The following is a 23,612-nucleotide window of genomic DNA, read 5'->3' on the forward strand; positions in this document are numbered from 1 at the left end:
ATAATGCTTGAACTGCCACTAACGTAGCTATTTACATACACATGTAGTACTAGACCATTTCTTACCACTTACTTTCACATATCCATACCCCTTCTTTGCTTTTTCCCTCCTCCACTTCCAGAGCTTACTTGCTCTGGTAAAACATAAAACAAACGTCAGCTTTGGGACCAAGAAGGTGACAGCAGAACAGTTGAAGGAGGTCAAACTCCATTATTGCTTCTTCCTCTTCTTCTTCATTGAAGAATGTAGAAGTAGACAACTGTCTGTCGTGAAAAGCTGAAAAGAGATTGTCATTTAGTACACAAGAATGCATGCCATGGATTCTAATGTTGTTTGCTTTTTTTGTAGAATGTTTTGTAGAAAAAAATACTCCACTGTGTGTGTCAAATCTTGGTGGCAAACCACATCAGGCATTGTAATGATTTGTTTATTGTTAACATAGAAAAAGTGACAATTGTGATGATTCGATGAAACTCTATGCTCTTGCTGTCATACATGACTGTAGCTTGTTGTGTAATGCTAGTTCACCTTTATCCGCGGGTTAACCTATATCCGTTGTTCATGGAAAAAATAAGGTATTTTGGGATAGCAAGTTGACAGACGGTGATTTCAAACCGTATATTGAATATCTTACAATTTGAATCGTCCATTGACTTGATAATGTATCCCTGATTACCCTGTTTTTCTAACAACAGATATAGGCTACCCCACGAATAAAGGTGAAGTAGCGTTACATGTAAGTTTACCAAAATGTCTCTTGACTCTTAGTCAAATCAGTCCAGTTACATTATCGTTGTCTTATCCCCCTGTAACTTTGTGATTGGTATATATTCTCCTGTAGGCCATAGAAAACTCTGATGTGCCCGCGCCTGATCTGTTGTGCATGTGCGGACGGATCTACAAGGATCTGTTCCTGGAGTCAGAGTGTACCAACATGGAGGCCAGGGAAAATGCCATTCACTGGTATGTATAGTGATGATGATGATGACTGGTATGTCAGAGTATTTGTGAAGTTAGAATAACCTTCTGTTTGTTGTTTTGCAATGTAAATGCAGAAGTCCAGAGTAACTAATTAGGTCATTGGTTAATAAATTAAGTTGTTCATCAATTAAGTTGTTCATAGATTAATTTGTTCTTAATCAATCAATCAATCAATCAATCATCCGATCATTCAATCAATCAATTCGTAATCTGATTAGTTATTTGTCAATTCAATTCATTAATTCATATATTGATATGGGGTGAAATATGATAAGGAAGCCACCACAAATGTTGGTTTCAAAAGCATTTTTAACCAGGAGCTTGCCAAACACAGACAACGGGGAAGACGTGTGAAAGACACTAGGGCCCTGGAACGTGCAGCATAGAGGAATCTAACAGAAGGGACCAAGGCACTTCAATAGGCTCTATATCATCAGCTTCTGTCACTACAGTATAATGAAGATGTGTCTGTTTTTATTTTAATTTGCAGGTATCGGAAAGGTTTTGAGGTACAGCCCAACACGTACGCTGGCATCAACCTGGCGACTCTGCTTGTTGTGTCTGGTCAGGACTTCCTCAAGTCTCCAGAGCTGCAGCGAGTTGGTGGGTTATCTTTAAACACATAACTAAAATAGTAATGTCTGACCAAATGTGTTTTTGTGGCATCACTGCCTATTAGTGGCACATCATTCCCTGAAACACATTAGTCATGTTTTGGTCATTTATAAATAACAACTGCCATTAAGAGAAGTGGCTATAACAAATCATCATTTTGAAAGCTGCTGTTTGGCAAAAATACCTTTAGTGCTTTGCCCCTTACATGTATGTAAAATCAGCATTAGACTGCATTCTATCAGATGGGTAAATTGTGATCATTCTCTTTGCATACAATTACCACATTTAGCCCCATTGGGGCATGAGTATGCAATAAACTTCATTGTTAAAACTTCATTGTCAAAACTTCATCATCAAACTTTGTTGTCATTGTTAAGTTTACCTATCTGGCATTTCAACTGTTGGTCAGCTCTATTAAGGTCTGCCTCCCCTTATCCCACAGGTGTGATCCTGAACAACCTGGTAGGGAGGAAGGGCAGCCTCCCGTCCCTGGAGGACTACTGGGATGTGGCCACGTTCTTCGAGATCAGTGCCCTGGCACAGGACTACAGCAAGGCTATACAGGCGGCAGAGCAGATGTACAAACTCAAGCCACCCACATGGTCAGGGTCTTACTTGGTCTGGTCTTCAGAATTATCAGTGGACACGTTATCCATTCATGTCTTCAGATGATCTTAAAAACTGTTACATTGTTTTTAAGCTCTGCAAATTCACATAACTGCCACCACTAAAATGCATCTAAAGAGATCTCAGACAATGCACTCCTGTGTATCTAACCTGGATAACTGGGGGAGGGGATAATGGTGCTAAACTGGGGATCCCTTCTTTTTATTGCTTTTCAAAGCGGTGGATTTAACCTGGTAGTTAAATGTCAATAGAGGTTTCATCTCCATCCAATGTTTTCTTAGACATAGCTGAAACATAGCACCAGTTAGAACATTGAGCTGTAAGGCTCGGATAAAGGACTACAAATGTTGCTGATGTTTGGTGGCCATTTCTTTGTTTTTAATCCAGGTACCTGAAATCCACACTTGCCAACATCAAACTTCAAGACAGATTCAGGAAGGACAAGAAAATGTCCAGAGAAAGAACAGTAAGGAAAAAAATTATCAATTTCTTTGTATTGTTTTGTGAGGACAAGAAAATGTAACTTGTTAATAAGATGCATATCAGATGAGTGTTCAAACTGCCAGCCAGCTGCAAGAAAAAGCAAGCTTAATGTCTGACATGTAGGTTTCATACTGTAAAGTTTGCAGTGATTTATTTTATGGTAGGAACGAAGAGTAGATTTTTACTAATAGGTGTTTTTTTTGTGTGTGTTATTTTTTTAAAACAATTATGTAGTACAGTTACTGTGGTATATTCATAGTGTCATGAATTTGCACTTGAGAGGTTATTGGAAATAAAAAAAATGACAGTAATGTTGATGCCTCCAATCTTATCTGGAATTTTGCCATCTTTTGCAGTTGTTTGAGTTTTGGGTAGAAGTGTTTGTGGAGGCAACAAAGGAAGAAGAGTCCAACGATGTTCGCTTCCCAGTCCTACTGCTGGAGCCGACCAAACTGTTCATGCCCTCGTTTGTTACTGTCAACACAGACAGCTCTGAAAAGGTGGGAACAAACATTTTTATTGTTATATCAGAAATGTCTAACTGTACATTATTTGTGGCATCAATATGTTAAACTTTGTTTTAAAGTATAATTTTTTTTATTGAAATTTGAACTTCATATTGTAATATATTACAATATTGCATTATTTTTATATTTTGTCCGGCTTACAAGTTTGTAGTGAGTTCTGTTTGGCAGCTTCTGTTTGTATTTATTGCCTGTGTGGTGTGAAATGTTTGTGTTTTAAGCCCTGTTTGTATTGTCTTCCAGTCTGTCCATCTGTGGCATGTGGCTCCGCCACCTGACAGCAAGGTATGGGAACTCCAAATGTATACACTTAGTACGAATATCGTTGAAGAGATTCATTAGTCACGTATGTTCACAGTTAATAGAATTTTTCATCAATCAGTGACTTATCAAAGGTAAGTAGAGGTGGGGGACAGAAGATCCACGCAAGTCTTGACCTAGTTCTTGCAACTCTCGCGAGAACTAGGTCACTCCGTGAACAAGATGGACTGGGTAGCCATCGAAAATTTGGAGGTACGTTCTACTTACCTTTGATAAGTCACTGATTGATGAAAAATTCTATTAACTGTATACACTTAGCATTTTACTACATTGATTTTCCTTATCAATTTCATCTTCCACATATCATGATAGATTTGACAACAGTATTTTTTTTTCTTCTACAATAATGCATACACTGTATTACTTCCTTTTGGTTTCCCTATTTTGTTTTGTACACAACATTGTACTGTACCCTACAACATGTATGCATGCTCATATAATAATATAAATGTTTGTGTCATTTACATGTCCTGTCTCTTTTACACAGGAGCTTCATGACTGGAAATTTAGTGCAGCCTCCATCAAAAGTATTAGGTAAGTTTTAAAACATTGTGGCTGGTATACTTGACTTCTAATGAACCCAAGGATATACATGACATTGTCTATTTGTTGTAAAATTTCAAGTGCATTGTATAACTGTTTGAAACTTCAAATACATTGTGGGCTGTTCATCAATTTTTCTAGTTACTTAATTAGGATGAGGCTGGTATGCCCATTCATGAAAAAGACTGATTTACAGTGCATCTATATCGTTTCAGTAAAGGGACAACCCAGGATTTTACATGTCACTGTTTCCATGGAGACAGACCCAAAGTACAATGTAAATCACCGGTGTATATCTGTATATTAGGCTCTACCATGTCTGTTTCTCTCCCACAGTTTGTATAAGAGAGACGACCGGTGCGTGTTCATGTACATACAGGAGAACCTGGATGACTTCCAACTCTTCTTCCCTGCTGATCATCTCAGACAAAGGTGAACAAAAAATCTTCAATAAAACACCAAAGTTTCCTTGCAGAAGTGTAGAAAAATAAAGATGAGCGTAATACTGTAAATGCAGAAATGTTCGCGGTGGATTAATGTTCGCGGTTCCGCGGCGACCACTTCACCGCGAAATTAAATCCACCGCGAACATTTTTATATAAAGGTATTAGACTGCAGTCGATGGTGTTACCGCGAAATTAAAACCACCGCGAAAAGTCATTTTTCCCGCTACCGCGAAATTAAATCCCTGCGAACTTAAATGCATTTACAGTAAATAGGACAGGGCTTAAGTGTCTTACAAATTTTTGTCTATAGTTTTAAACAGGTTTGAGGACAAGACCTTTGGCTTACTGTGGTCTTATTAATGTAACCCTTTGCACACCGAAGGAGCAATTTGGCTATTGTTTCTGGGTGTATATGCAGTAGGGAGAAGTAGAGGTTAGATTGCATAGCAGGTAGTTAAACCAGTGTTCCTTCACTTTTGGAGGTTGTATATCATGTTGGCCAGGATTAACATGAGTAGTTGGACAGGATGTATGTAATATATGTTAAGTTCTTCATCTGCATCTATATAGCCGGTATCACTGACCTTCAGTGTAACACACCAGCTTCGCAGGCATGAGACACAACAGCAGCTGGTTATATTCCATGCACTGAACGACCTGTCACACCTAACCTTTGCTCATCAAACTGCAAGCATTGTTCAAAGCTATATAGAGAGGATTCGCCAACTAGACTCTGCAACAACAAGTTCCACTGTACCATAGTTACAACTAAAGATGACTCTTCAAAGTGTCATCATTTAAGTGATATAAAGCATGTGCTTTAAAGTGAAACAATTATTGTTTTTCCCCACAGATTTTATCACCTAGTAACCAGTATGACAGAGGAGTCTCCTGAAAAGGAGGAGGCAGATAATGGGCCAGACCTGCTACAGGTAAGTGTATGAAATATTGCTGTAATTCTATCTAATATTGTAGTCGGCAATTACCGGCATATTGATTCAGTGGAAAGGGCTCTTGGCATTTAATTTGGTGAAGAGTGACAGCTAAAGTTGATAAGATTACATGTAAGTTATCGTTAACAATTCAAGAATGATAGTAATACACATTTCTGTTTTGTTGATTCAAAGTTGGTGTGTGCCTCAATTAGCGAACGAAATTGGAAGGTATTTGCAGCATTGCATGTTATTGTTATTTCAACACAAGTGTTCCTGTGTGTTTGCAGTATGAGTATGAGTTTGAAGACAATGGCAACAGAGTGGTATTGGGGAAGGGCACATTTGGTGTGGTGTACGCTGCCAGGGACCTCAACACTCAAGTCAGGATCGCCATCAAAGAGGTCCCGGAGAGGGATTCAAGGTAAGAACTATGGACACTCATTCTGTTAATATGTATTATAGTGCTTGTTCTTCTAATTGTTATACCACTGGCTTTACATAGAGTATGTAGAGTTTAGGCAGAATCTGCAGATATCTTAATAGCTTTATATATATGACATGTAGAGGTTAAATTAGGATTATATGGGCTTTGCTAGATAATAAAGAATTTCAATTGAAATTCATATCCATCTCCTTTTGCAGGGACTACATTTAAATTAAGAATGCTTCCTATTTCATCATTTAGCGTAATTGACCACAGAGTAATCATTCTTTACAGTGAAGTCCTGTATACTTTCTATGAGAATCTTAAAAACATTGTCTTGCAAAAACTATTGTATCTGGTACTTGCTCTAGCAAATGGATAAAAGAGAGTTGTAATGCATTTCCCCACATGTAGCCAAGCAGAGCTTCTCCATGAGGAGATCAGACTCCACTCCCGTCTGAGCCACAAGAACATTGTGAAGTACCTCGGGTCTGTGAGTGAGGACGAAGTCATCAAGATCTTCATGGAGCTGGTGCCTGGAGGTGAGCTGCCATGGAAAATATTCAATCTTCTGTAAAAAAGATGAATGGCAATTAGGGGTGGGTGCCAGTACAGAAAATTTTGGTACAGATATGGTTCAGGTCCAGAGGATCAGGTCCAGGTCCAGACCTGAAGCTGGACCTAATTGTTTGTGAAACTTGTAAATGGGCGATACTCAAAACAATGGTCTATTTCTCTACAATACAAAGGAATCTGTTTGGTATCCATGTTCACAATGCCAATTGCCTTATCTAAGATCAAGTTTGACTGTAGAAGCTGCACCAAACCACGTGAACGCCTGCCACAGTAGTGCCGGTATAATCTGTCCATTTTCTGATTGGTCTGAAATTCAGTCGACTGATTTTTTGCCATGCATTTTCCAAGAAAAAAACGTCTTCATACCGGTACACGGTACAATGTTCTGGTACTGAAGTCTATGCAGTGATACATTCCATGACAAATGTCTCCACTAGGAAAGTCAGATGAAATTGTATATTCTGCTTGCAGGGAGCCTGTCATCCCTGCTGCGTCAGAAGTGGGGACCGCTGAAGGAGAATGAAAATGCCATCATCTTCTACACAAGGCAGATTCTGGAGGGTCTCAAGTATTTGGTAGGCACCGACAATCATCCTAAAACATTTAAGCAGACAGCTTGTTGGTTGTCAAGTACAATTTGATCTCTTTTTACCTCCATGAAATTTCATGGAGGTTATATTTTACCCCGCGTTTGTCTGTGTGTCTGTGTGTCTGTGTGTCTGTCTGTGTGTAAACAAGATAACTCAAGAACGGCTGGGTGGATTGGTTTGATACTTGGTGTGTTGGTAGGGTGTGATGAAAGCTGGAAATGATTAGATTTTGGGCCCCCTAGCGGCTCCCCTTGGTACTGCAGCGCAACTTCCGGTTTTGCTATCTTGGTGTTCTGAACATGCTATGGTCACAATTTTTGAGTATTAGATAGCTCTTGTGCTCAGGAAGAAGTGACATAAGTTTGGGCCCCCTAGCGTCTAGTTTTGGGATAGCAGGGGCATTTTTGTCAAAAACTTCTGACGAGGATAACTCAAGAAGGGAACAGCGGATTTTCATGATTTTTGGTATGTAGGTACCTTGGACAATGTTGTACAAGATGAAATACTAATTATGCAAAATAGGAGCAAATTTGCATAATTAATGACAACATTCAATCATAGCAGTTTTTTCTATGTATCTCTTGTCTTGGACGTGATATGGTCTTGAAATTTAGGTGGTAGATAGCTTTCAGTGTCATGACAAAGTGGAGCAAGTTTCAGCCCCCTAACATTTAATTTAGGAACTGCAGGGGCGTTTTTGTCAAGACATTCCAAAGTGGATAACTGCAGAAAGGATTGACGGATTGGCATCATATTAGGCATGCGGGTACCTTAGGCAAAGATGTTCATAATGATATGCATGTTATGCAAATGAGGGCTTAATTTGCATAATTAATGAGGAAATTGTATAATTCCATTGTTTTCAATAACTGGGCTTCAATAAATGTAACACATGTTAATTATGATAGGTGGAATATAAGTAGATACTAAATATGGTAATGAGGAACTTATTTGCATAATTTATGTAAAAATTGCAAAACCGCTTTATGATTAATAATGGGAATGTTATAATTGTGACATGTGTACGTTTGTCAATGATGAACAACACCATGCATAAATTATGTTAATGTCTTAGTCATTTGCATGAAATTTACAAAAGCTCTAAATTTTCATGGAGGTATGAGGTCGCCGAACTCTAGTTAACATATGTAACTTTTAACTAAGTAAAACGTATTTGCATCTTGGTTTTACAGGAAAATAAGCCATTCATTCATTCATTCATATGAGGGAGTGTACCTGTGTTGAGTTTCTGTAGTTATTTTGTACTTTGGTACAGTAACAGTTGACGTACAGGTATTTGAAAGCTTAACTGCTTCCAGAGGATAAGAAAATCAGCACCATGGACAGAGCTAATTGCATGTTGGTGAATGAATGTTTTATTTACATGCGCTACCAATGTCCTGTCTTGTTCTTTAGTTCATATAGTAACAGTTGTCATACAGGCTTTTGAAAGCTTAACTGCCTCCAGAGGATAACAAAATCAGCACCATGGACTAATTGCATGTGAATGAATGAAAAGTTTATTAACATGTACTACTAATGTCCTGTCTTGTTCTTTGGTTGATATGGTAACAGTTGACATACAGGTTATTGAAAGCTAAATTGCCTCCAGAGGATAACAAAATCAGCACCATGGACAGAGCTAGTTGTATGTGAATGAATGAATGAATGAATGAATGAATGAATGGTTTATTAACATGTACTACCAATGTCCTGTCTTGGTCTATGGTTGATATGGTAACAGTTGACATACAGGTTATTGAAAGCTTTTATGCCTTCAGAGGATGGCCAAATCAGCACCATGAACAGAAATAATTGCATGATTGTGAATGAATGAATGAATGGTTTATGATGATGATATTATTTGTTGTACTATCAATGTCCGGGAAGTGGTTGTAAGAATCATGATGTTATTATTGAATGTGTTTGTCTTTTATCCCATTGCTAATGTAGCATGACAACAAGATCGTCCACCGTGACATCAAGGGGGACAACTGTCTGGTCAACACGTACAGCGGGGTGGTCAAGATCTCCGACTTCGGCACCTCCAAAAGACTGGCTGGGATTAACCCCTGTACCGACACCTTTACTGGTGAGATTCCTATCATTCACATTAATCAGAAAAAAATAACATAATCATTTAAGGTAATTCTGGTAAATATGTTCTTTCCTTTGTGTACATATAGCTCTTGGTAAGTATTATGAATTCTTTCATAATTGCCACCATAGTGTAATTCAGAAGAGAAGTATAATACCATACTTTTGTCCAATTCAGAAGAGAGAAATGTACCTGTCTTGTATGACCATTCTGTGAAAGCAAGGGGAAGTTGTTGATTTGATTGTTGACAATGCAATGTTCACGCAAACGTTCACATTCAGCTTTGAAATATACAAAGTGTTGAAGTGGTAGGATGATAATTTTTGTCATGCTGATTATTCTTTGTTGCTACCTTGGAAGACCATGTACATGTATGTATACACAAGGAACTTTTCCATTGTATTATTTGCCATCCATGCACAGAGAGGAGGATACTAGTACAGTGTGCCTCTGTCCACAGTTTGCATTTAGTCACTCACCTCTTCTGCTTGCTTACTTGCCTGCTTGCTGCAAACCTGTCAGTGACAGTTTTCACGCAATGACTTTTTTGTTTTATGCAAAGTACTTCAATCTCTCTTCTGGATTGGTCCACCACTCAACAGTGCATGGTAGTCTCATATTAGCAATGCTACTGATAATACATACCTTTGTCTTTGCCACAGTAGTTTTATTAATTGTTCAAAACACCCATGCACGGCAGTACACGTGTAGTTCCCTCCTCCAGAATGAACATCCCATTTTCACTTTAGCTACAGTTAAACATTATGCCATTCAGCTTCATCAGCAGTTGTTTTTTATCAGAACGTTCAGGGTAAATTTCTTAAAACTAGACTATACTTAAAGTTCTTCTCTAAATAATAGAAAGCACAATAGTAAGTAGGTAAGCCCACACTAACCACTCCAACATCTTGCTGTAAATTATGATCTGTTTGTGTGCTGTCCCCAATGTTTGTGTCTCAGATGGCGAGTATGAATTCGAGGAACCCACAGATTACCGATATGTCGCTGCCGTTGCAGCCAAGAAAATGCTTACCCCTGGTATTATATGTCATCTTTCATTTCTGCTCTCTTTAACTGCATGCTTTCCTTTGCACCAGTATATATTATACATCATGGTAGCTTAATCTTTTAACCGTAGAAATCTGGCTTTTCATCCTTTAATACTTCTGCACTAATAATGGAATTCACTTGTAGGTGTACATAGATGGGGTAACAACAGAGAGGTACTTGAAAGTATTCAAGGTATACTAACATGTAGCTAGCTGTATGACTTTTTTGGATTGTCCATGTAGTACAATCATTGCATGACATTGTCATTGATCATCCTATCTAACTTGTTAGGTGATCACGCAGATGTAGTTAGTCTGACATGTGCAAATAAAGCAAAAATCACCAAATAAAAATTATGATTTTCATCAAATACATTCAAGCCATGTACATGCTCTTCCTTGCAAATAAGTCTCATATGTTTTTTTAAGAATTCTTTTGTCACTAGATTTTGTTTGAGACTGTTCTGCTTCAAGAATATTTTCGATAAAGCTTGTCTCATCATTTTACACTATTGATAGATGCTTCCTCGTTTTGTATACTAGTGTAGTAGTATTACATTGTATATAGATGTAAAACTATAATATACTTTAAAAAGACATGTATACTTAAAAGCATTATCAGGGGAACTTTCAGTCAAACAAACTTAAAGAATAGTGACAAAATTTCACCAATTGAAAATGTTAACAACAGAAGCATTATCAGTCTTTGAGGCATTTAAGTAATGCAACCTTTGGCCAGAAATTTGAGGATGAAACCCCAAAGTGACATTTGAACATGATCACTACTTAAAGTGCATGTTGTTACAGTCAGGAGGGAACTGTTACAACGATCAATTTTCATGAAGTCCTTTCCACTTGTTACTAATCCAATTTCATTTCACACCTGGGCATCTGGTGGGGCAAATCATCACAAACATCATCCTAAACGAGGTTATTCTCACCTGTGCAATGTTGTATGTCCTTACTGTGATGTTGGTGCCCCCTCTGTCTGTATTCAGGCACACTGCAGTACATGGCACCAGAAGTAATCGACCGAGGACTGAGAGGCCATGGACCACCAGTGAGTTTCATGTTGTTGCTTTTGTGATTACTGTAAATACATTTAAGTTTGCGGGGATTAGATTTTGCGGTAGTGGGAAAATGGAGGGTTTGCAGTGGTTTTAGGTTTGCCATGTATTGTAGTCACGTACAATGTAGCTTTCTGTACAAGATTTGTATTTGGCTTCAGAATCCCAATGGGCCCTAGAGGTACATTTGTAAGCTACAAATTCTTGTCTTGTGGTTGAGAATGTCTGCCTTTCTGTAGGAGCTATTGTAGGGCAGAAGTGAAATGGTAGACTACTTGGCACCAGTTCAGATTCCAGAGCCATTGTTCCTGCCTTTGTTCCACACTGACTCTCGACTTTCACTAGTAGTAGGAAAATCAATGCCAGCTGAAGACATGGATGGTGTACTGCCATGGAAACATGGTCGTGGTGGTTTGAAGTTTGCTGTAAATTGGCAATGCGAAAACCGCAAACATTTTTGCATTCACAGTATACATTGTTTTAAATACTTTTAACAGATTCAAAACTTGAAGTACATCCTCAGAAGTGTTGATCATGTACAACATAAGCAGTTCCAAAAGCTTCACAATGCTGAAATTTTTGTGTTCTCTTCCTGGTCTTAAGAACTATGGATATGTGCTGTCCTTAGTGGTGAAAGCTGCTCATGCATGCTGTTATGGTGTTTACTTTATAAACTGAAGTATTTTGTTTTTTCCTTTCCTTTCATCTGGTTTGTATCCTTTGTTGCAGGCTGATATCTGGTCCTTGGGCTGTACCATTGTGGAGATGGCCACAGGGAAGCCACCTTTCATTGAGGTAATTTCAACGACACATTTGTATCTAGTATTGATCTGTTGTGTCTTGTGATGGTGCTGTTTGTAGTACTTCTGAGTATTGATATCTTCATGTAATTGGACTTATCTCAACCTATGATGTCTATACTGCCTGTAACAATACTACAAAATGGAGACCTTTGCTGTTGGAGACATTTCTTTATATCTGTACCTGAAGTACAATCACTATCAAGAAGCCTCAATGTGTGCATTCAGCATTTGATTATGTTATACTTGTATGTAGGGTAATTCAGTTCGGTGAACTTGTTTGTTTGTTTGTTTGTATTGCTGTAGTAGACCTTACAAAAGTTCCTGTACATTTATAGAAAAATGCTAACACTTTATATCCAACACTGAAATAGGAACTTAACCCTCTACATTTTTGGACGAACTCCGTCGACCAGCAGTGACGTAAGGAACACACCACTTTTCAGGACGGGGTCATAAGTGGTGTATTCCTGATGTTACTGTTGGAGATACATGTAGAAGGGTCACTCATTCTGTGAACAAGGTCGACAAAGTTGCTTCCTGTACATTTGTTGAGTCAATATAGTCAAGATTTTCTGTATTATGTCAAATGAGATGAAATGCGTAACAACAGAATGCTTGTAACTGACATAGGATTTTCCTGTTTGTCTTGCTAGCTCGGGAATCCCCAGGCTGCCATGTTCAAGGTGGGCTACTACAAGATCCACCCTGATATTCCAGATGTCATGTCTGACAAGGCCAACAGCTTCCTTCTCAGGTTGGTTGATGCTGTACATTTTGCACTTTTTCCTTAAGTTGGAATGTTCCTATGGCTGAAAGTGTTTTTAATGTACCTTGCGCTAAATGGTATTCATGTGTTCCTTTCCTGGTCACTCAGTCTCACTATCCTTTGTTTGATTATACTGCTCCTGGGGTCCCTGACGCAGGGATAGGCAGCAGTCGGGTAGTCTTCACACCCCGCTTCCATGTGGCTCTGTCCAGTGGGTTGACCCCTGTTAGTCCGCATACCTTCATGTCCTTCCTAACACACTCCATCCAGGGTTTTTTTGGTCTACCACGACCCCTGTTGCCAGACACTTTCAGTTTGGTGATGATATTAATGCAGTCAGTTGATCTTTCTATGTGTCCAATCCACCTAAGATGGCGATACTGCAACACTGAGGTAATGTCCAGGATGCCAAGTTTGTTAAGCAGGGTACACTGTTAGATCCCGGATGGGGTGAATCGTCCTTTTTGGGGGTCCTTACCCCGTTTTACCTGGACCCAAAGAGTAAAAAGGGGTGAAAATGTGTGACCTGGCTTGGCATTGTTTCTATGCAGATGTTGGGGGTGAAAATGAAATTCACACCTAGGTCATAGAAGAGTAATTATGGGTGAAAAGGGCTGTCACAAGAACATGTGAAACACTCTCTTGCTGCACAAGATGCATGTGTGGATATTCGGCAATTAACCTCCTTGTTCAGATGTTGAAACATGTTACAACTGAGGTTAAAATAGTTGTTGTATGATAGCTTTCCTTGGGAATTTTCTTTGAGTTTTTTTTGGCTTTGTGTTAAAGCTTTGTTGTTCACTTGGCAGACAAGGTTGAAACAATAGACCTAGAAGTAAATATCCCACACCGTCTTTGTTTATGACCTTAGAGTGGGGCAGACAGTGCCAGACACTGATGTGTATTAGACACCATTCAGGTTAGAAATGGCTGGCTTTGAGGGAGTAAAGAATGGAAAACACTAAACAGACTAGATTTCCGAGATTTAAAGCAAAAGCTAAGTCAGACTGTTGACTGAGAGTTATTGGTACAGTTGTGCCGTCTTCACACTTCAGGGCTAAGGTGTTATAATTGCATGGGTTCGAAAGGGTGACTTTTCCTTTGTGTTCTGTTGCAAAGTAAACACACCAAGTTTCACCCCAAACGTGCATAATCAGGCTAGGAGAGAACAATGGGGTCTGCCCTCTCACTCAAAGTTACCCCAGCATTTGGGGTAACTTTGGGTAAGGACCCCCAAAAAGGACGATTCACCCCATCTGGGATCTAACAGTGGTAGATGATGGAGTCTCATCTTGGGGTTTAACGCCGCAAATCCATCTGATCATTGCATGGTTATTGTGGCGCAACCGCTGTAGATCCGAGGCTGTAAGGGCCCAGGTTTCACTCCCATGGAGCATGGCTGCACGTACACAGGAGTCAAACACCTTGCCACGGGTTTTGAATGGCTGGTGTAAAAGCTTATTAATAGGTAGTATCCTTGGTACAAAAACTATCATTGTTTACCCATTCTGGTTGTAAAACTGGTTGTAAAACATGTGTGCTGTCTCCCATGCTGAAATCCATTCATGTTTGCTATAAATAACGTGGCAGCTTTCTCTATGATATTATGTTGAACCTGGTATTAAACTACATGTATTGATGGGTACTGTCCCTGGTACTAAATGCTGTTTATGTGTTTAGTCCCACCAAAAATTTCCCATGACAGTTGCTTTTCCTGGTGCTACAAACATTGTCCCCAGAGCTGAAAGACATACCTTTCTGTTTTAAAGAGATAACTTGTGTACCTTATATTTTGCCAGGTGTTTTGAGGCAGATCCAGGGAAACGGTCCACAGCTGGGGATCTGCTGACTGATCCTTGGCTCAACAGGTCAGGACCATTGTATCCATTTTCCTCAGTTGATATTCATATGTTGATTGTACTAGTGTGTACTAGATTGCTTAGATGGTTGTTGTGAGATTAGGAATATTACCTTTGAGGCAAAGTTGATTTTTCTCATAGATGAAAGGCATTCGCAAAATTTTCCGAAGTCCTCAGTTGCATCTTTGTGCAAACATTAGAAATTAGTTGAACTTCATTATTTATCCAGATGACCAAAGATATGAGATAAACATTTTGTACACACTTATTATGTTCTTTAACATCATGTTGCTGTCTTTCCTGGTATGCCCATATCTGTTTGGAAGCTCCTTAGTGACTACATGTAACATCTCCATTTCCATCGTGTTTTTACAGGAAAAAGTCAAAAGTTTCTAAATCTAAAAGTCCTCATGGGCCTGGGTTTGATCGCAGTATTTCAGGTATGTGGAACATCTTTGCCCTTGCGTACAGTAATGGTTTTGCATGTATCATCTGTTTCGGGCATCTTATTAATGTGGAAAACATGTTTTCGGACAAATTTCTAGGCGAGGTTAGGGGGGAAAGACATTTTGACAGTAGTACCCATAGGAGAAGTGAAAATTTTCTGTTGCTATTGAAAGTCACATAAGTCACGTCATTTACATAGTATATATGATGATAGGTGGTTCATTCACTCTCTTGTTATGAAATAACATTTAGAACCTGACGATCTTTATATCCATACTTGTCATAAAAAAAGAATTGATACCAGTAGTTTTCTCCCATTTCTTCAACAATGCAGTCTGTGAGCGCAGAGGTAGTGGACCCATTACATGGGCTCGATCATCATCTAGTGATGAGTGTCATGAAGTTGGCTGTAAGTGGGCTGTGGAAAACTGTCAGTGTCTGTTGTGTCAAGTAGACCTTTGCCATAGGGCTGGGCCTTCATTTTTGTGTAGCATCTTTGATTCTTGCTTATTTAGGTGAATTAGCTCCCAACAACTCCCAACAGAATAGTCTGTGTTGATTTGTTTGAAAAAAAAATCACAATCTGATCTTAGACTAGTAGTTGAATGATAAAGAGTGAGGGTTCCATAACAGTTGTGTTTGTCTTAATGATGCTTGACATTTTTTTTTCAGTAGGAAGTCACTTTCATGATTTGCTTGCTTTTTGTTTTTAAGCAGTATGGTGTTGTAGAGCAGAAGATAACACTGTGCAGTAGAAAGTATCTCAAGGAAACCTGTACACCAAAAATCCAGTGCACTGTAAATAAGAAAATGTATAACCCAGCACCAGTCAACATTTCTATTGAAGTTTCGTATGTCCCCTTTATGCTTATTTCAAAGAGATGCGACTATGAAGTTTGCTTTTTTAATATATTGTTTCTAAAAGCCCATGTTAAGTGACTCTCATTCAGTACACTACTACTATTTGGGTGTGGTGCAATGAAACCACCTTAGCTCATAACCTTTTTAGATTCTGTACATTTGGAGTACAGTTTTCCTTGCTGCAGTAGGAAATTATTTCAATAACATGTACATGTACACTACCCGTTCTGTTGCTAGATTTCCATCTTTCTTCCTGTCTTCCCTCTGATCTAGCTTATGACAAAAGGAGGTCCTCCATGGTAGAGGTGCCTCGTAAACTGTCATACTGTAAGTTGCTTAATTCACGATCGATGCCAAAGTAATGCACAACTCTGCAAAAAAAGGAGAAGCTGTTTTGCACTGTGCTAACTGTATCCCTTTTTAGTTTCAATATCTTTCATTCAAGCACTTTTTGTGTTTCACAGAATGACACAAAGTTCTTGTTGGAAAATCATGACAGTCAAAAGGATTCAAAAAGCTAAATAGCAAAAGCTCACAAGTAAATCCAAACAACTGAATCTTTATAAGGGTCATTTTTGGTACCATTACAGAGCTTAAAGCAATCAGGCATCAAAATACATGATTGTTTGAAATCCAAAAGGAACATCTTGATGCTTGATTTGTCTTTTATGCACTAGAATGGTATCCAAAATGATCCTGATTAAGATCCAGTTGTTTGGATCTTGTTTGAGCTTGCCCTGATCTTACCAATGCAGGCATGAAAATCTGATTTTTTTTGCCATAACTCCTCATCCATCTTTGCCTTTTATAGCCACAGCATGGCTCCATTTCTATCCTTTTTTACATCCTTTTTCACTCCTTTTCTGTATTTCTACCTGTTACTTCCGAATCTTCCTCCTATTATATGAAAATTCCTTAATAAACATCTATTTAATCAATTGATGAACACTTAATCAATTCAGCAGTGTCCCTTTCACTGGAGACTAATAGTGGAGTTGATACCTGTATGTAGCTATGTTTTTCAGGCAACAACTCCTGTTGCCTATCTATGGACTTATCAATCAATTCATTCGTCAATTTGTTCATCATAGACGTACTATTTTCTTCTCTATTGATTGATAATGAAAAGTCTAATAAAATGTCTTGATAGTCTATTACACTCTCAGTCTCACTTAGAGATAGGGATACTGCTTTGAATTGAAGATAGTATTCATCAATGAAATGAGTGTTAATGTTAAACGTCTTTATAATTCTATCGTCTGCATCTGTTCTGTCAGCTCCAGGTGATGTGCATCCTTCGCCACCTGTCATCGAGCGCCACAGGTAAGACTGTTGGAAACATCCTTCATTAGATCATCTTTCTTTCAGAATCATGATTCATCCGTTGTGGAAACTGACACTTTTTCTTTACATACTATTAACACAAAGTTGGTCATTTTGGATACCAGAAATGTGATAAAGGTTACAAACAGCATTTAGAAAAGTTCCTGTGTAAGAGAATTGTCAATTTGCTGTAACTTAATGTGGCAATTGAAGACACAGCTCTAATATCTTAAACTGCGGAACATAAAACATAACTTTTCCCTAGCCTAAAACATATTCTCCCTAGTCTAGTAGCAAAGAGAAAGATTAACTCTAGTAACACTGTTGTCATACCTCTTGCTGGGAACAAGACATAATCAGAGCTGCCTACTAGTATATGCCTACTGTGGTGAAAGGATACATTTTTCTCCGGATCCCCTCACTTTTCACCATTTTATTCACCCCACCATGCAAGGTTGTCTCTGGACCTACCCAGCGTAATGGAACATCCCAATGGCATGCACCGGCAAGTTTTCTTTGATCTGGGAGTGGCAATTTTCCCTCGCAGTGTGCACTGTCCTCTCCAAAATCATTCTAACAGGCGTCTTTTTAATTATGGAAAAACACTCTAATTCTGGACTCGAGTCCATAACTCCAAAATGCTTTACCCGATCAACTTCATATTTTTATTGAGTACATATCGAAGGGTAATGAATATGCGGAAAGTGTCAATGGGTCTCTAGGGATTAGTCCAATTATACTATAATTATATATAATTATATATAATTTTGGGGCTTTATACATAATTATATATAACCCATTTCACCATTATACACAATTATATATAACCCATTACACCATTATACATAATTATATATAACCCATTTCACCATTATATATAACCCATTTCACCATTATACATAATTATATATAACCCATTTCACCATTATACATAATTATATATAACCCATTTCACCATTACACATAATAATATATAATCCTGATGACCATTATACATAATTATAAATAACACTTGTAATCATTATGCATTGTTATATGCACAATTTATGACAATTCATACATAGTCCCTATAACCATTATACACATGTACATAATTATATATGATTATAGATAATCTTTAATGGTTGAAGTGCAAAAAAACTTTTTAAAGTTAATATTTACACCAAATATTGCTTTCTGATAAAGTTGAGGGAAATCTTATGTCTATTGCACGGAGTGAATTTACGCTTTTAATTCATTTTGCCATGCCTGCATTCGTTTAAAAAAAATACTATATGATACATTATGACAATATATAATTCACTGTAAATACTCAAGGTTGAGAAGTGTATAACGGTTCCTCAGTGTTGTGTGTTTTTTACTCGGACCTTCACAGTCCGACAATTACCGTTAAACGGCCAATCAAACATTATGTCTTCTCTGCAACATGCACTCAATGTTTCCAGCTTTTGATAGGCCGCAAGTCTACATTTATCAAGGATATGTCACAGGTGAACCTATGAGAGCCAAGCACTCACATCACTCACTACCGCGTCCATCCTAAATCTATAGGCGCCAGCTTACATAATTATATATAATTATCTATAATTATCTATGATTATATATAATTATATATAATTATAGATATTTATAGATAATCCTTAATGGTTTAAGTGTAAAAAACTTTTTTTCTTAATATTTACACCAAATATTGCTTTCTGACAGAGTTGAGGGAAATTGTCTATTGCACTATTTTGAAGCTAAATGTCGGAAGCAAACACAAACATAGTTGCCAAGGAAAATACGTATGCGCCCATAAAGAATACAAGAACACAGTAATTATTCTTGGGGTGTTGGGAGAGAGGCAAACGTTAAACAAGCAGGTTATATAAAGCATATTTGTGCTCAGTTCACTCTGCAAGGTTAAAGAATCTTTCACGTCAAGATGTATTAGTATGGCAAAATATGTATAGACAAATCGAATCAAATATCGCTGCAGATTGGACATCCTGGCCAAATCCTCCAGCGGTGCGGGTAGACGTAAAGTTTAACAATGTTTGGTCAAAGATTTAAATAAGTAAAACTAGGAAGGTCCACATTTTTGATGAAAATGCAGGATGTTTCCGAAGGGGAGTAAAAAAAGAAAATCATCATAAAAGGGAAAAAAATTGTCAAATGTGCAATGCCCAGTGCTTGCAAGATGAAAGTGTTGTATATATTAACTATTTGTCTAAAAAGGAAAAATAAAAAATAAAAAATTTAAAAAAAAACGGACCGGCTCGGGACGCATGACGTCATGGCTCGGCGCATTGGATTTTTTTGTGCCATTATAGTCTCTTGAGGGGAACGTCACTTAAGAGGTGTACCAGCAGAAACAACATATCACGGGGGGAACTAGCGGGTCTGAACAATGGCATGCAGCGGGGTTTTCATCCTGTCCTACATGTATTTCCTTCTCTATGGAACCTCCTTGATTGAACCAGTTAGTTTTCTGGTTGTTTTCTTTGAGTGTAAATGCTGGCATAGTCATTTTATTACTTAGTGTGATTATATCACATCTCCTTCCCTTTCCCCTTTTGCAGGTGCTATCCAGCAAACAGAAGCAAAACAAGCAAGCACTAAGGCCGACTTTAGACAGACAACGCTTTCATAGTCGTGCGACTGTTGTTGTCGACAACGTTGCCGGCGACGATATTTTTAGGCTGTCTAAAGAGGATCAAAATAGTCGTGCGAGGGTTTTTATGGAATCATCGTGCGACCACCTCGGACCCAGTCGCGCGACCCTTCAGCGGGGGGTCCGCGACTATTCCTCACATGTCTAAAGAAAAATCGTCGCCGGCGACGGGACTGGATCATATGCAAATAAGCCTTCCCCCCTTTTTTTTTATTTGAAAGGGCATTTTTCTCCCTAAATATACATGCAGTCAGTAATGGAAACGTATTTTGGTCATCAGAAACTGCCTGTTCCAGCGCAATGTCCCGCCACCAGTGGCTACATCCTTCATGATACTAGTAGTAATCTGTAATACCACCGGTGGCCACGAACGCCGGGTTTAATTCCAGATTTTCCCGTCTCTGTGTCATTCTTTGTTGGGGACAATGTTTGTTTGCAAGCAAAAGAATAGTAATCTGCTGCATGACGAAAATGAAGAATTCTCCCGCCATTTTTAATTTGCAAGCAAGAGGTCACTGTGGGTCACGCACGCACGCACCGCAGTGGAATCCTGCGCCGCGGGTGTCCCGCAATACTCTGAACGTATGTCTAAAGACAACCGTTGCCCACAACGAATAGTCAATAACAGTCGCACGACTATATAAGTGTTGTCTGTTTGAAGTGGGCCTAAATAAATTTGTAATTTATGTCACCATGGAAGTGAAAAGTTTTTGCAACTGGGTGACAAGTAGTTTATGATCTGAAAATATGCCTTCCAGAAGTGCCAGACTACCCAGTAGTTTTTACAAAATGGGCTTCAACAAATATGTTCCCTTCTGTGGTTAATGCATATTTAATTTTTCAGTAGAAGTACAGAAGCTGGGGCAGTGTCAATTTTTCCATTTTTAGTTTTAGTTTTGACCGTACATTTACTTCAATCAAAGGTGGTCCTGGGTCAACTTACCCTTTCCTTTCCCTCCCATCTTTAAAGAAGCCATGATCTATCTTTTTTGGATCTAGATGCTAACTAGCAACCACAATGCATGCACTAATTGGTGATTAGTGTCATTAGAAGAGAAGAATAGTTGCAATTGGGTGAGAAGTAGTTTATGATCTTATGTAATCCCTTACAGAAAACCAAGGAGTTTTTAAACAAAACACCTTGATACCATAAGCATTCAATTTCTGAGCGGACCGACCTAGCCTAAACATTGCAGCAACCATAGGATACATATTTTTTTGATTAGCATGAAAGTTTATTGGAGTTGGTAAATTGCATACTACTTAACTACTACTGTCAGTGAATAAGTTACGTAATGACCAACTCTGGTAAGTTAACTTTCTTGAGTTGGAGAACACGTTATTTGTTTCTCATGATAAACTTTAATCTTTACTATATTTAGTAATACATGTAGTTTTTACTCTAAGGACCTTTTTCTTTCCTTTTCTAATGGGCTACCCTAGGCCTGTCGCAAGTGCTAACAGGAGGGGTAGTCCCAAGAAAAAAATACTATATATAGAAGTGGTGTAAAAACTTTAAACAGAAAAGGTCGCAAAAAAATAACGAAAAAAACATGGCCGATTAAACCTTTTAATCATGACTCCAAAAACTAAAAACTAAGTGTAAGTAGGTATATTTACTTGATACATGATAGCCTATTCTTGGCCTGTTTTGTGCATAATTGCCACTACTGCCATGGGCTAAACAGTTTTCACACATTGGTGTAAAATTTCACACATTGGTGTAAAACTAAAAACATTGTACATGCATCTGTTTTGTTTGCTCTGAGTCCATTGCCTTTTGTGTACTAATTTCCTGGTTTGCTGTTTTCTTCAAGCTGAGGTTTATATGGAGGGTTTATCAAATGTAACCAAGGACGTCCTTGATTTCACCAAGAAAGTCATCAACCTATAACCTTCTCGATATAGCAACCTCCAGCTTGTCCTGGCTTTGTAAATTATCAGGTTCTGTTTTTGTCTGCCAGCAAGTTAAATCGTGCCATGAGTGGTGAGCATACCTGAATGTTTAAATTAAACTTCCTGAATAATGTATGTAATGTCTTTTTCAAAGTTCTTGAATGCACTTATTCAGAATCTATCAAGCAGATGAAATGTAATACCTTCATGCATTAAAATCTTGAAAGTACCTGCTGATCAATAGTATCAAAAAAACTTTTACAGGACTGGAAGTGCTAAAAAATTTTTTAATGTTTTTGCCAGTACTTTACAAAATCCGTGTCACAGTTTGCCCTGTCATATATATGCAGGTAACGTCATTGACTTGCTTCCAAGAAAATTTGATCTGATGTAACAGTGGGGTTCAAGCGCTGCCAAACTGAACACGCCAACAGCTCTGAGCTTTTGGCATTGTGGTATGCACGTTGGATTTGTGATCACTGTGCCGGCCCATGTTTGATCCATGAAGCTGTTATGTTTAATATGAATTAAGGAAACATCAGACAAAAGTTTGTTCCAGAGAACATTTCCAGGTTCCAAATCCTGTTAATAAAAATAGGGCCAATACAAGCAAGGAGTATCCTCTTTAACCAATCCTGTAATTATGCGCTACTGTAATGCAGGGTCAAACTAGGTCAGCTATTGTCTTTAAAATGTGCAAAGTAATTGTAGCTGAACCAACTGTCCCACAGGGAATATCTTGAGACCCGGCTACCCCACTGCTCAGAGATTAGCTGTAAAGCTGAGGTCCTTGGGTCCACTATTACTGTTAACAAGGAGCTTTTTTAAAAGCTCCTTGCTGTTAATAAGAAATTTCAGAGGAATTACAGAAGCCTGAAAATTCACCGGGATGGATTACATGATTCAAAATGGTGAAACCAAATGGGTACAATATCATCAACATTGCATCCAACCCTGAGATAAACATTTCTTTGAGAAGTTGGATAACTTGGAAGTTGAAAAAAAATTAATTCAATTCAATTTTAACTTGACAATCATTACTTTGACCCCCATGTACAGTCAAACCTTCATCTGTTGTCCTCACAATGATTGAATGAATGAAAGACCTTTATTGTTCACATTCATGCCTCAACAGGCTAGGTACAGGTCACTGATAACAGACATGACAGACATATGCATAGACAACAAGATACAATTTAACTATTTGAAAGTGCTAAACTAACAGGATGGTTGACATCTTCTCGCTTCTTTGTACAGGTGTAGATATAAGAACATATAATGTTTGATATACAGGGTTTATCTAGGCGCATCAAAAATAGAAATGTATCCGTTGCATTAAGATGTTCAAAATATGGGAACTCTTTTCTGATATATTCATAAAGCACAATTCGTTCCTTATGGTAAAATTTACAGTGTACGATAAAATGCTGTTCATCTTCTACCTGTTGTAGATCACAAAATTGGCAGACTCTATGCTGCAGAGGAGTGCGGTTGTGCCTTCCAGTTTCAATATGTAACTTGTGACAACTAATCAGGAGTTTAGCTACAGCCACTCTGTGTTGTATGTATATTGAAGCGACCAAGGTTGTACTATAAAATCACCCAATAAATTCAGCTAAGGCCACAGCAAGTAAATTTTATGGATGACATCCTCTGCAGACTGCAGAAATAGTGCGATAGGGCGAAAAAAAGACAAGATGGGTGCATAATAGGCACCATAAAGTT

At 38.3% G+C, this 23,612-nt stretch overlaps 1 protein-coding gene across 15 annotated transcripts in view; it reads left to right on the plus strand.

Moving 5' to 3' along the window:
• LOC118423067 (mitogen-activated protein kinase kinase kinase 15-like) overlaps nt 1-23,612 on the plus strand; it is a 54,475-nt gene that overhangs the window by 17,809 nt on the left and 13,054 nt on the right. For 3 of the 15 annotated variants that reach the window (XM_035830990.1, XM_035830993.1, XM_035831001.1), the window contains 24 exons: nt 122-199; nt 842-963; nt 1,472-1,584; nt 2,039-2,198; nt 2,611-2,689; nt 3,063-3,206; nt 3,474-3,515; nt 4,039-4,085; nt 4,431-4,526; nt 5,394-5,472; nt 5,763-5,896; nt 6,314-6,441; nt 6,947-7,050; nt 9,019-9,157; nt 10,124-10,201; nt 11,211-11,272; nt 12,009-12,074; nt 12,736-12,836; nt 14,648-14,716; nt 15,083-15,147; nt 15,489-15,563; nt 16,289-16,342; nt 17,293-17,338; nt 17,793-17,843. In XM_035830990.1, the coding sequence (XP_035686883.1) occupies nt 122-199; nt 842-963; nt 1,472-1,584; nt 2,039-2,198; nt 2,611-2,689; nt 3,063-3,206; nt 3,474-3,515; nt 4,039-4,085; nt 4,431-4,526; nt 5,394-5,472; nt 5,763-5,896; nt 6,314-6,441; nt 6,947-7,050; nt 9,019-9,157; nt 10,124-10,201; nt 11,211-11,272; nt 12,009-12,074; nt 12,736-12,836; nt 14,648-14,716; nt 15,083-15,147; nt 15,489-15,563; nt 16,289-16,342; nt 17,293-17,338; nt 17,793-17,843 (2,132 nt within the window). The remainder of the gene's footprint in view (nt 1-121; nt 200-841; nt 964-1,471; nt 1,585-2,038; nt 2,199-2,610; nt 2,690-3,062; nt 3,207-3,473; nt 3,516-4,038; nt 4,086-4,430; nt 4,527-5,393; nt 5,473-5,762; nt 5,897-6,313; nt 6,442-6,946; nt 7,051-9,018; nt 9,158-10,123; nt 10,202-11,210; nt 11,273-12,008; nt 12,075-12,735; nt 12,837-14,647; nt 14,717-15,082; nt 15,148-15,488; nt 15,564-16,288; nt 16,343-17,292; nt 17,339-17,792; nt 17,844-23,612) is intronic. The other 12 variants (XM_035830997.1, XM_035830991.1, XM_035830998.1 and 9 more) reach the window with 9 other exon arrangements.

Source organism: Branchiostoma floridae, chromosome 9 (assembly GCF_000003815.2).
Source record: "Branchiostoma floridae strain S238N-H82 chromosome 9, Bfl_VNyyK, whole genome shotgun sequence".
Lineage (NCBI taxonomy): Eukaryota > Metazoa > Chordata > Leptocardii > Amphioxiformes > Branchiostomatidae > Branchiostoma > Branchiostoma floridae.